This window comes from Aricia agestis, chromosome 8, assembly GCF_905147365.1.
Source record: "Aricia agestis chromosome 8, ilAriAges1.1, whole genome shotgun sequence".
Taxonomy (NCBI): Eukaryota; Metazoa; Arthropoda; class Insecta; order Lepidoptera; family Lycaenidae; genus Aricia; species Aricia agestis.
Window position 1 is genome coordinate 4,473,309 of NC_056413.1, and position 14,622 is coordinate 4,487,930.

Below are 14,622 nucleotides of genomic sequence, written 5' to 3' on the forward strand. Positions count from 1 at the left end.
GAACGTCGGGGCTACACAGATGCCTACCACCGGTTCGGGAACTAACCCGGCGAGAAGAACCGGCGTAAGAAACTCGCACGGGGCCATATTTTTCTAAAAAGATGGAAAATTACAAAAAATATATTATAAAATAACAGTGTCATTATGACTAAATAAAATACAACGAGTGTACAATTATTATACATATTATAATGAAACAGCTCTGCAGGGGGCGACCTTATTCCCATGGTGTACTATCATTCATGAAATCAGTAACTTTATAGTACGCTTTGGTACACAAACGTTCTTTAACAACTTTTTTAAATCTATTAATTGAGAGATTTTGAACGATTTCTGGGATCTTATTATAAAGGCGTATACATTGACCTTTAAAAGAATTTTTGACTTTAGTAAGTCTAGTCACCGGAATTTCAAGCTTATGTTTATTACGAGTATTTCTCCCATGGGTATCACACTTTTTCGTGAATTGATATATATTCTTTTTAACATATAATACATTTGATAGGACATATTGAGAAGCAACAGTTAAGATTCCAGTTTCCTTAAATTTTTCTCGAAGTGAAGTATTACGGGCCAACTTGTAGATTGCCCGCACAGCTCGCTTCTGCAGCACAAAAATTGTATTTATATCTGCAGCATTGCCCCACAGCAAAATGCCGTAGGACATAATACTATGAAAGTAACTAAAATACACTAGACGTGCTGTTGTTTCATCTGAAAATTGTCTAATCTTACTTACTGCATATGCTGCTGAACTGAGTCTGTCGGCCAACCCAGCAATATGAGGGCCCCACTGAAGCTTGGAGTCTAGTGTAATACCTAAAAATACAGCTGTATCCACTAGCTCCATAACATCACCATTTAAAAGCACATTGGTTTCCGTTTGCCTTACATTGGGCAATTTGAATTTAATACATTTTGTTTTTTTTACTATTAAGTAAAAGATTATTAACACTAAACCAATGTACAATCTTTGAGAGAGCATTATTTACTTCGTCATAACACGCATTAAGGCGTTTGATATTGAATGTAAGGATGTATCATCAGCAAATAATACTATCCCATGTTTATCTTTAATTAAGAATGGCAGGTCATTTATATAAATAAGAAACAGGAAGGGTCCTAATATAGACCCCTGTGGGACCCCCATTTAAATTTTTGCACCAGCAGATTTTTTACCATTTATCTCAACCCTCTGAGTTCTATTTGACAAGTACGATTTTAGGAGGGCGAGTGCTGTGCCTTTTATGCCATAGTGACAGAGTTTCCTGACCAATGTTTTGTGTTGCACGCAATCAAAGGCCTTTGAGAGATCGCAAAAAACTCCTAGAGCATCCTGCGACGTCTCCCAGGCATTAAAAATACTACTGATCAATTCAACGCCTGCGTCTGTAGTAGACCGTCCCTTTGTAAATCCAAATTGTTTATTGTGTAAAATATTATTTATATTAAAGTGCGTTAGTAATTGATTCAGTATTATCTTTTCATAAATTTTACTCAATGTCGGTAAAATAGATATAGGTCGGAAATTAGACGGGTCCAACTTACTACCAGATTTAAAAAGAGGTAAAACTTTACTGTGTTTCATTAGATCAGGAAATACGCCACTTTTTATACAATCATTAAATATAGTCGCTAAGTAGGGCGCGATAACATCGATTATAGATTTAATTACTTTCATTGATAGGCCCCACAAATCAGTAGTGTTCTTAATATTTAGTAAATTGAAAGTTTTTAAAATGTCTTCAGGACCTACTTCTTTAAATCTGAAGTCGATATCACATTCATTTACATTTTCTTTAAGTAACAATATAGCATCATCAGGAGAGTCCTTTAGGTTACTTGTAATTGAAATTGAAACTGGAATGTCAGCGAAAAATTTCTCAAAAGCAGTCGCAACATCATTGTCGGAAGTTATATTTTTGTTATCTATATTTAATTTGAAATCTGAGTTGTGACGGGCGACTCTTCCAGTTTCACTTGCTATTATTTGCCACGTTGTCTTTACTTTATTTTTTGAATTCTTAATTTTATTTCTAATGTGAATAGATTTCTAATGTGAATTTTTTTTTTTTTTTAATGAAATAAGGGGGCAAACGAGCAAACGGGTCACCTGATGGAAAGTAACTTCCGTCGCCCATGGACACTCGCAGCATCAGAAGAGCTGCAAGTGCGTTGCCGGCCTTTTAAGAGGGAACAGGGTAAGGGGAGGGTAAGGATGGGAAGGGAATAAGGGAGAGTAGGGAAGGGAATAGGGGAGAGTAGGGAAGGGAATAGGGTAGGGGATTGGGCCTCCGGTAAACTCACTTACTCGGCGAAACACAGCGCAAGCGCTGTTTCACGCCGGTTTTCTGTGAGAACGTGGTATTTCTCCGGTCGAGCCGGCCCATTCGTGCCGAAGCATGGCTCTCCCACGTAATTTTTTAAGCAGCCAAATTTAAGCAGCCCTGCAGACTTGCTTAAATATTTTTGAATATAATCTTACATAGTTTATAAAGTGTTCACTTTGATTTATAGTTCTTTCATTATAAAGGTCATACAGTTTTAATCTGCTTTTCATAATACCTGGTGTAGCCCATTCACTAAATTTACTCTTATTGTTTTTTCCAACTGTCTTAGAGGTGAAGGTAGTATCAAAATGGTTTTTAATTAATTTGAAAAGATTACCAAATGTCATATCTGGACTACTATGATATTCTAAATTTCCAATCTTAGATATAATTTCACCCCTAAACTTCTCAATACGTTTATCATTAATTGGAATACAAGTACTTTTGTTTTTACATACTTTTTTGAAATTCTTGTTCATGGGGAAAATAGCTCGTTGTCCACAGTGATCAAAGCTTAGTATGTTTAAGACTTCTTTCTTTAAGGAGTCTATATTGGTAAAAATATTATCAATGCATGGAAATTTTAAGGCCAAACTCTACGGATTTAATCTGGTAGCATTACCCATGTGCGAGTGCTCGACCGAAGGCAACATGTTTGAACAAACAGCTCATCATGTTCTCTGGGAGTGCAGTCTCTGGCAGGACGAAAGAACTACAATGCTAAACAACCTACTCTGCACATCTGGTGTCGCATACTACGGTGATCTCGTGGACAGCGCTAGGAACTTCCGTGCCTTCAAGCGTTTTTGTCACAATTACTATTGGCAACAGTCTAACACAATAAATTAGTTTAGCTCTAGCATAGTAGTCACTATTATTATTAACGTTAATTCCCGTGGTGCTTCTCCCCTTCAGTTCTTTGACTTTCGGTCACTGCAACTTTGTGCTGTCTCCCGCTTTATATTGGGGAGGGAATCTGGAATTCTTCCTACTCCTCCTATTTTCTTCTGATTAATTTCGTTGCGGGTCCCAAGACAGCTTTAGCATGTCCCTCGGGCTCCCTGAGATCATATCAAAGGGTTTTCGTGGTTGGATGCCGCTGCCGATCCTGGCGACACAGGAGATACAGTGGTGGGAATGTGTGGTGGGCCAAAGCCCGTTTAAAAAAAAAAAATCAATGCATGTAGCAGAGTTGCCACTGATCCTTGTGGGTTCATAAAACAAATTTGTCAAATTATATGATCTTAACAAAGAAGTGAATCTAACAGTGGTTGAATTATTGTCTAAAATATTTATATTAAAATCACCACAAAGTAAAATGTGTTTGTTAGATGCACTTATTTTTGTTAATAAAATCTCCATGTCCTTTTCAAATATATCATATAATCCTAGTGGAGGCCTGTATACACATATAATAATAAAGTTTCCCACCTCTACGCAGGCTATTTCAGTTGTTCATTCTGTAGAGAGGCTCACTAAGTCCTTACGTTCTTTATATTTTAAATTCTTGTTAATTAGTATGAGTGAACCAATTCTTATGGCTTTTTCTCTGCAGAAAGAACTTGCCAGCTGGTGCATACTATAATTTAACATTTTACATTTGGGTACGGAACCCTAAAAATGATCACTTACCTCCGATACACATGAGTTATTATTGCGTGAAATTGAAGAACACAACAACACACATTATTGATTAGGAGTCAACACAACAAAAACAAATCTAGGATTCTATTTGTCAATTGACAGATTTGCATGACGCCTCACGCAATTTAAATCTGTCAAATCCATACAAATTAAGAAATGCATCTACGCGTCGCGTTGCGGTCTGAATTGACCCAAATGGGACGAAACGGCATCGACATTTAAAAAATTCCCGGCTTGTTCTAAATGCGGCGTAATCACGTAGGACGAATCGGGAACGACTCATTTAATTATTTATTTATTTTATTTATTTATTTAGATCAGGCACCATTAAGTACCGTGATAAACTGATCTTATAAGGGTTGAGTTTTACTTTTTTTTAAGGTACTTACAGGTAAAGATATACACCCTAAAGATAATAATAATATCATAATATTAATACGCGAACGAAAAACTTTGTAACCCTTTTTACGAAAAATGGGGAAACAAAATTTCATGCACCTAGCATGAAATTTTGCACAGTTATAGTTTATATGGTGAAGGAATGCATCGAGCTAATATTATTTTGAAATTATGCTCTTATCATACATTTTTTTAACAAATAAAACATTACACACACTACAACACACACAGATGAGAAATAACAGATTTTTGAGTGACAAGCCTATACATTCGAATTATAATCTTTTATTTATGGTTGAATTCTGTTGACAATAACTTGACAAATTGAAAATGGATTATAATTTTTATATTGAATCTAAGATACTATTAGACAATGCTTACACGGCCAGTCTGAGATCAGCTAAGTCCCGGAGACAAGAGTTGAAAAAAAATGATAAAGTTAATATTTTTTACAAAATATAAGTAGGTAGTAGTCCTAATGTCGTTGAAACTTAGGTCGAATTTCGACCATAGGGCGATCTCTAGTAAAGATAATTATGTAGACAAAGCTTAGACACAGAGCGTGGACAAAAATTACGATGCGAATTACAAAATAGATAATAATATGACACTTACCTTTCTAATTAACCGGTTAATTTCGTTCTACCAAACCGGTTTTACAGAAAACCGGTTTCATTCGATTGAAACGGTTTTAACCGGTAACCTAAACCTAAAACCGGAATTCAATCGGTTTCGGTCATTGACCCCAAACCGGTTTGAAACATAAACCGGTTTCCGATCCCTGGTATAATTTAGTACAATAAAAATCTTAAGCAATATAATATGTATATAATTGTATACATATCCATACTAATATTATTAATGCGAAAGTGTGTCTGTCTGTCTATATTCTGTCTATCTGTATGTCTATTGTCTGTCTGTTACCACTTCACGCCCAAGCCTCAGAACCGATTTTGCTGAAATTTGGTATGGAGATACTTTGAGTCCCTGGAAAGGACATAGGATATTTTATATCCCGAAAAATCGCACGGTTCCCGCGTGATAAACTAATTTTTGCCGCAACTCCGTTGCGGGCGATATCTAGTTTTATATAAATACTTTATGGTTAAATAGTTTTAAATAAAACGAATATTAAAAATGAAGGACATGTCAAAATGGCAGTTGTATTTTTGAAACTCGGACGCTCGTCTTGTTTTGCAAAAAATGGCAATTGATCCCATATTTTTCTTGGTTTTGCAAATTAAGCTTCCAAAAGAGTTCCCGTTTCAAACAGCACCGTATTTAATACTTCTTTGAGTACTTCTTGCCGCTTCTCGATGTTCGTCTCGATGTACTCGCTGGTTGACAAAAAAAACAATCGCTGGTTGACAGCTACTACTGAATTTACTAAATAGAGCCACTAAATAAGAACTGGACACTACTTGCACTACACACCTACACTCCACTGCCTCAATTACTAGTCACTTGCACTTGTACTAATGAAAGTGAATACAGGCCATAATGGGGTTTTTTAACGCTTATTACAGTCCACCTAATTCCAACGCCAATATATTTACGATCGCTAACACTATAGTCATAACTCATAATGATAAGCAGACGACCCCTGTAGCTCAGTAGTTGAGCGCGTCGTGTTTGGGGGCAACCCCCAATGCTTCGAATGTCGCCGAAGAAAAAACGTTTTAAATGTCCTTAGGCCATAGATATGTTATAATATATTTTCGTTATCTGAAACCCGTAACACAAGTTCTACTTGTGGCCAGGGTGACGTGGTGATTGGTGAAAAGCGTCCAAAAATATATTATAATATAAACCTTTGTATGCAAACATTCGTAGATAATAATACACGTTTTAAAAGTAAAACCATGCTGCAGCCAGATGCGACGTACCTATAATGCGTGGGCGACGTGGGCCAACGACCACAAAGATTTTTTTAAGGATTCGCTAGATTTGAGATATTCAAATTTTTAAAAAATCAATGTTTGTATATCAAAAAAAAAATCTCTCAACAAAATCCGACTCCTTGCCTTATCCATCAGGGGGGCCTCCGCAAAATATATCTTGCCCACGTCAAATTTAGTTCTTGCCCCGCCATTAGCTGCAGCGACATATAGCTTACCACACCTTAGCCACATTAGCACAAACAAACACTACACAGTAAAAACCAGCGTCCATACTCACCCCATGTCGGACTGGAGTAGTAGAAGGTGGTGTATTTGAGGTGTTTGTTGAGGAGTTCCGCACCGACACGCAGACCACCAGTACCCGAAAGTGTTTGGACACCGAAAGCCTGTGAACGAGCAAAAGAAGATTTTAAGGGACCATCCACACAGTGCCGTAAATAGCCTTTTTTGCGCCCTGTGCGAGCTTATAATTGCACCCTTGTTTTTTAACTGGCTTCCAAAAAGCAGAAGGTTATAATATGTTCGGCTGTAGATATTTTTTACTACATAGAAAACATCTCTGTGGCGCAGCGGGAAGTACTTATCGGGAGCAATTCGAAAGAATAAGAGTCTGCCTGGTCTGGCCATTCTTGCGCCACCCCCAGAGTGTACGCCCTGTGCCTGGGCACCGGTGGCACCGCCCTATTTACGGGACTGCTTCCACACGACTTCTTTTTACGCTCGTTTGTATCGATACAAACGCAAGTTGAACGCTCAGCAAACGGAAGGAAGCCAACACGTTTTAAACTTTATATCTCCTAAAACCCACGAGCGCATCAGAAACGCGCGTCGTCCGTCAGTGCGCAAAAAATACGTCGTGTGGAAAGGCCCTAATGTGAATACTTCTTTAGCGGTATTGTGTATTTTTTGGGATGAATTTTACTTGAAAAACATATGACAAATTAGTACATGAAACATCTGAAATCTTGTGATTTTTCAAATAAAATAGGAAATTATATTTTAAAGGGAAAACTTGTTTAAGGGCTTTGTAAACTTTAGGGATGGGTCAAAGATGTTCAATTCGCGAAGGACACAAGACCTTATGGAAAACCAGTAACGTTATCTTTTTCTATCGCGCAGCAAAAATATAGGCCTTCTCTGCTAAAATCCTTTCTATGGTAGCTCTATACTAAACAGGTAGTAAATATTTTGGATGGTTTAAACCGCATCACACGTAGCATAACGGGTTTATAGGCAAAATATTAGTTTTAACTTGTTTTAACTAATATAATTACTAATTTGTCGTACAATTTTTTGGTTCGAAGAACAATGATTGCATAATATTACAATATTCAATGCTCATCATGTTAATTATACCTTCCACTGAATATTGACTAAACTTCAGACAACGACTAGCATTAAATGTGATAGTATCAACTATCATCAATTCATCACTATCACAATTAAACTGTACATGACCCGTTCTATTGCTTCAATTGAGGACGTGTAACGAACGGCGAATCGTCACCTAGTTGGATTGAACGTGGGAGAGCCATGCTTCGGCACGAATGGGCCGGCTCGACCGGAGAAATACCACGTTCTCACAGAAAACCGGCGTTTTGTTCGCCGAGTGAGTGAGTTTACCGGAGGCCCAATCCCCTACCCTATTCCCTTCCCTACCCTCCCCTATTCCCTTCCCTTCCCTATTAAAAGGCCGGCAACGCACCTGCAGCTCTTCTGATGCTGCGAGTGTCCATGGGATGCAGTGAATAATTGCAGGCCTTACATAATGCTATTAATTTTTAGCATTCTGGCCATTTCTTAAGAGTCCAGGTGCCATCTCAGTTCTTTACAAACATAATACCAAGATTCCCATACGAGAATATTGAGTTATTATTCAGCTTAAGATAGTAAATACCTAGGTTCCTGTACAAAGATTCACTGCAAAATATTTACATACCTACCAAAAATATGAACGACTAGCTGTCCCGGTGAGCTTCGTGTCACTTTAAAACCTTCCCTGGACTTCTACAAATATTTTAAAACTAAAATTAGCCCAATCCGTTCAGCCGTTTTCGAGTTTTAGCGTTACTAACACAATTGAAAATCCATTTTTATATATATATATATATATATATATATATATATATATATATATATATATAGACTAGCTGTCCCGGTGAACTTCGTGTCACTTTCAAACCTTCCCTGGACTTCTACGAATATTTTAAGACTAAAATCAGCACAATCCGTTCAGCCGTTTTCGAGTTTTAGCGCGACTAACACATTTGAAAATCCATTTTTATATATATAGATTACAATATTTTTTGGTATGTAAATATTTTGCAGTAAATCTTTGTACAGGAACCTAGGTAATTACTATCTTAAGCTGAATAATAACTCAAATATGGTAAATATTCTCGTATGGGAAATTATCTTGGTATTACGTTTGTATGAGAATTGCGATGGCACCCGGACTCTTAAACACATGGTTTACAGCTCTGACACAGCTTTGTTTTGTGTAGATTCAGTACATTATCTAAATAACTGTACCATGTCCTTTTACTTAAATTATTTTCATACCCAACAAAATCGGTTCAGTGGTTTAAGCGTGAAATGATAGCAGACGTACACACTTTCGTGTTATCAATATTAGTATACATTTTTGGGATTATAATTTGAAAGGATGCTAACATAATTGAAATGACTAACTCAGGGGTTCCCAAAGTGTGCGCCGCGGCGCCCTGGGGCGGCGTGAGTCGATCCTCCATCATTATCCAAAACCACAAATATTATAAAATAAAATTATAATAATATTAATTATGTAAATCAGGTAGATGATTAAATATTTGTTACTATTTACCTGCTTTACCTAACTATAATCATTAAATATATTTATTTATGTATCTTTTTCTAATAGCTAGGTAGTGCAGGGCGTATTTTACTTTGGTACACTTACACGGCCTTGAGCGATGACTGGGTTATCTTGACCAAGTAACATGGACACTGAAGCATTACTGAACTGCTCCAAGCCTGGGAAAGACAAAGTCAAATATGTTTTAATAAAAAGGTACTTTCAGTAATAAATAAATAAGGCTTCGATAAAAAAGTTATAGACAGTTTAAATATAATAAAAGTATGATGAAATGTTTTATTGTGCCTATCTATTTAAATGGCAAAAAGAACTATCATTCCTAAACTCTGAAGTATTATATTTTATTTGGATATTTACATCATAATAGCTAGAGTAACTTGGTTTTAATTTTTTTAACATTATTATGTTTTCTACAGTATATCTTATGTAATACAAACTACCAATGTCATAATCTGTAAATGTAGATTGCTTCAACAATTAGATAATACATAGCAAACAAGCCTATACACATTTTTCCTTGACAACTATATTTTCTAAACTTAAGCAAAAACTTAAGCAAATAGTTGCCTTTTTGCAAATTCTAAAAGCTTTATTTAACCTTTTTTTATAAAATAAATTATGAAATAATTAGGTTAATGGCCCTTTTTCTTCAGAGGCATCAAAATAAAATAGGAACAAATATAATGACTATCATAAAATGCTCTGAGACCCTAAGCTTGTTCGCACAAAAAATAATGACTTAACACCAAAAAATAAGGTCTAAAATTACAATACTACTAGCTATTTTAGTCACGACTACACTTCAAATTGTAATCAAACACCAAATATCATATTATTAAATTATCACCAAATATAGTAAATGATCACAAAATCCTTGCAAGCAAATTTTGCATAATTAATATGGTAGCGAGATGTTAACCTTTGGTTATCATTTTACTCAATTCAATGGTGGTCTGTATTTTGGTGATTGTTTACTATTTTTGTCTGTGAAATGTTACTATATTTGGTGGTCAGTTAATTTTAAGCCACACAAAATACTTATCTATAGTAATATTATGTAAGCTTATGAATATTATGTATTAAATAATAAAATAAACATTGGATGGTACAATCAACAGTATATTCTGATAACTTAACATGATTATTTTTATTTAATTGCAAATAATTTATTTTAGTGGAACTAAAGACAAGAACAAATCATCAAAAACTTATAACAAACTTACCTAATACTGGTAGGTACTCGTGTAATAAAGTTTCATCTTCAGCCATTTTCTTTTCCACTTTTCGGACCACGGGCAGTACCCATGGTTTTCCTTTTTCATCCCTGTATGCTGAATAAATAAAAAGAAACTTATGAATACCTCGGATAACCCACTGTATTTTCTAAGAGCTAGTTAAATAGTTTCAATTACATTAAATGATTATACATAAAATTATTATTTAGAAACCATTACAGTAAAGTGTAATATTATTATGTCATATGTATAAAGTAAGCACAAAAAGTTATATTTTAGGTTATATTTTTCAACTGCGATTAATATTGTAAATTTAATGTAATTTTACAAACCTCCAACACTTAAATTAACTTTGTCTTTGAACGTGTCTTCTGCAAATAGTTTCATAAGTTGGAAAACCTCAATAGGTGGACCTTGCTCAACAACATCAAACCGACTCATTTTTTGTTTTATATACACTTGTTACTTCAACAACTAAAAAACGACTTATATATGTGATAGCTTTGTTACGTTTGCCAAGTTAATAAGCCGATAAACACTGTAATTAAATAATACTATTAAAGTTTGCAATCGGCAATTGATGAATTGACCTTTGGGGATTTGCAATGTCGATTATGTCAAAACATGGTCAAAACAAAAGTTTTGACAATTCAATGACACTGACACTATTTTTTTTCCCCCGGGGGTTTCCGGGCACAGTATAGCACGGAATATACATATAACACTAATACGGCCTTTACACTCGCGCTTCGTCCCTCGCCTCGTCGCTCGCCTCGTCCCTCGTGCGAGGCTCGTGTTGATCGATGGTTAATAAGTTGCCTGTTTACACTCGCGTGCCGAGTTCAGTCGTCTTTGAGCTAGCAACAATGGAGGTAGACACCTCCATTGTTGCACCACCAGGGTCTAGAGTTTTGTCACGTAGTCAATTTCGCGGAGAGAAACGTCATACGAAAAAATTTTTTTTCGCCATTTAATACTTGACACTGGCATTTATTATGGTTATTTATAAATGGCAAACAGCCATTAAAAAAAACAGGCACAGTTGTCACTTATCAGGCATTTTGAAGTTTGGTGGAGTTGTCAAGCTTGGTGATCATATATTTACTATTAGGCCTAGCGCGCACCACGACTTTATGCAGCGCGATTATTTTATCGCAGAAATACAACATATTATGAGTTTGTGCGTTTTATGATGATACTAGCTGTTGCCCGCGACTTCGTCCGCGTGGACTTTAGTTTACAGTTGTTCCCGTACATTGATTGAGTCGTTTACGCGCAAATTAGAAAAGGATATTGTGTGGGAACCGCACATTTTTCCGGGACAAAAACATTCCTTGTCCCAGATTCAAATTAGTATCTCCAATCTCCATGCCAAATTTCATCAAAATACATTAAATAGTTTAGGCCAGGGCTTCCCTAACTGTGCGTCGCGACGCCCCGGGGCGTCCCAACATTGTCCCAAGGGCGTCGCATGTCAACACAACCAAATCGAGTAAACGCCTCGGCCATTATGTATCCCGGTCATACATCCCGGGCAGTGCTTATGCTTGTGTTTTGATTTGGTCATTATTTCCTAATAAAAATATAAAATATGTCCAAATAGTGTTTTATGATAACCTATGTTGGGTAAGCTAGTTCTAAAATTAGAAAGTGTTCTTGGGGGCTGGGTTAAGGGGCGTCCCAAGAGCTGTACTAATAAGTTTGGGAAGCCCTGGCTAAGCCGATAAACATAAAAGTTTATTGTGCTGGAACCGTACATTTTCCGGGACAAAATTAGTATTCCTTGTCCTTTCCCGAGACTCAAAGTATCTCCATACCAAATTCCATCAAAATAGTTTGAATAGTTTACGCGCAAATCATAAAAGTATATTGTGCAGTAATCGTACATTTTTCTATTAACATAATAATTAATTTTTTTTTCTTATTGGTAATTGAAAGACCCTTAAAAAATAGAAACATCGCTGAAAGAATGACTCTGATAGCTTAAAAATTCACCAAGATATGACAATTCAAACATCTCATAAAATAGACCTGCCCGAAACGCTCCATACAAAGTGCTACGAAAGACTGACGTCACTCTTCCGTAGTTTGTACGCATCGAGAGAGAACTTTGTTCGATAGGTATAAGTATTAAATAGGGTAGGTAGTATTTAATCGAGTGACTGTAAATTACAGTTTTAAGTGTCAAAATTACTAAAGGCGAATGCCCAAAAATGTATGAACCAAAAACCCGTAATCGATTGAAACCATTTATATGTGGCATAGTAGACTACTTATACTGTATCCCAAATACAATGTCCTTTTTGGATTAAACAATCACCGAGTACTTTAAAATCGAGCGATCGTAACTAATTGACTTTTCTTATAGGAATCTATATTATGATATTCAGGACGACGCGATGCTACAAACGATAGTGTGGCGATAAGTACGTAGTAAAAACATTTACTTATAATACAGATGTACAGTGTTGTTATTATGTATTTATGAACTTGATGTACATTTGATGTTTAAATATTTATCACTTTTATATCTGACAGTATAGAATGTTAGTTTGGTATAGAAAATAATCTGTAAGTATTACCTAATTTCTGTGTAAAACAATACGGGGTAATTTCGATAATCTCAAAAAAATCATAAAATTGCACTTGGCGCGAAAAAATGAACTTAGCGCACATACACTGCCGGCTGACGGCTCGAGGGAAAGGAAGTGGGGGAGGTGATTAAATTGGCGTCTCGGTTAATGTAGCCAGAGCTCAAAATTACTTTCTGTTTGGTAATTATTTGCCATTTTCGGAATATCCCCATTTTTTTTTCTTCCGAAGTTACCCCAATGCACCTTACATATTGTATACAGATTATTTTCTATACCAAACTAACATTCTATACTGTCAGATATAAAAGTGATAAATATTTAAACATCAAATGTACATTAAATTCATAAATACATAATAACAACACTGTACATCTGTATTATAAATGTTTTTACTACGTACTTACTTATCGCCACACTATCGTTTGTAGCATCGCGTCGTCCTGAATATCATATAGATTCCTATAAGAAAAGTCAATTAGTTACGATCGCTCGATTTTAAAGTACTCGGTGATTGTTTAATCCAAAAACGACATTGTATTTGGGATACAGTATAAGTAGTCTACTATGCCACATATAAATGGTTTCAATCGATTACGGGTTTTTGGTTCATACATTTTTGGGCATTCGCCTTTAGTAATTTTGACACTTAAAACTGTACCTAATTTACAGTCACTCGATTAAATACTACCCTATTTAATATACCTATCGAACAAAGTTCTCTCTCGATGCGTACAAACTACGGAAGAGTGACGTCAGTCTTTCGTAGCACTTTGTATGGAGCGTTTCGGGCAGGTCTATTTTATGAGATGTTTGAATTGTCATATCTTGGTGAATTTTTAAGCTATCAGAGTCATTCTTTCAGCGATGTTTCTATTTTTAAGGGTCTTTCAATTACCAATAAGAAAAAAAAATAGTCATCAAGCCTATTATCATCTGTCGAACAATAAACATCGTAGTGGTTTATATTAAACTCTATAATATAAACCACTGGGATACATCCGAAGTTCATGGTATTTCTGATAAAAGAAACCTTTGATAATTCTATCCGCTGTAATGCTTAGTACTCAGATACTGTTTTGCTCGATCGAGCTAATAACGTCGAGCAAAACCTGCGGCTCGGGCTTTCGTCCACACATTCAGCATTGCTCGATAGTTTTACTCTAAGGCGCTTTACAGACGACGGGGCGGGGCGGGCCGGTCAATTTGGCCGCGTACGCCCGTCGATGTCTGCGGCTGCCCGCGCCGTGTATATAAAGCACACGCCGTCTGCGTTACTGCATGTAAACTGGTTTGTGTGATCCACGGCGGGCAGCCGCAGACATGCACCGCCAGTGCCCGCCGGGCACATGCGGTGCGGTCTTTTTGCCCGCCGTGTGCATTGTTAATATAGGATTCCATTTGTGCTATTGATCGGCCCGCCCCGCCCCGTCGTATGCTAAGCGCCTAAATCGATATATTTAATTCCATCAAACCGGCTCGATGCGAGCCTTCGAGCTGTGAGTTTTGCGGTCCACACAGTTAAACTATTACTCGATTTGGAGTAAAACTATCGAGCAAAACCGTACTTATGTGAGTAATTAGCTTAAAAGGATGAGTCCATTATTGACGAATTTTTTTTTTCTTCTGATCCTCCGAAGTAGTAAATAAAGACAAGCAACTTGTACG

The 14,622-nt window shown here is 36.4% G+C and overlaps 1 protein-coding gene across 1 annotated transcript in view; it reads right to left on the reverse strand.

Annotated features, from left to right (window-relative positions):
- The window catches only part of LOC121729751 (aspartate aminotransferase, cytoplasmic), a 23,939-nt gene extending 12,983 nt beyond the window's left edge, over positions 1 to 10,956 (reverse strand). The window contains exons 1-4 of the mRNA XM_042118370.1: positions 10,696 to 10,956; positions 10,352 to 10,459; positions 9,213 to 9,286; positions 6,552 to 6,660 (exon numbers count right to left, since the gene is read on the reverse strand). Of these exons, the coding sequence (XP_041974304.1) occupies positions 6,552 to 6,660; positions 9,213 to 9,286; positions 10,352 to 10,459; positions 10,696 to 10,804 (400 nt within the window). The 5' untranslated portion in view covers positions 10,805 to 10,956. The remainder of the gene's footprint in view (positions 1 to 6,551; positions 6,661 to 9,212; positions 9,287 to 10,351; positions 10,460 to 10,695) is intronic.
- Between the last annotated feature and the right edge of the window lie 3,666 nt (positions 10,957 to 14,622).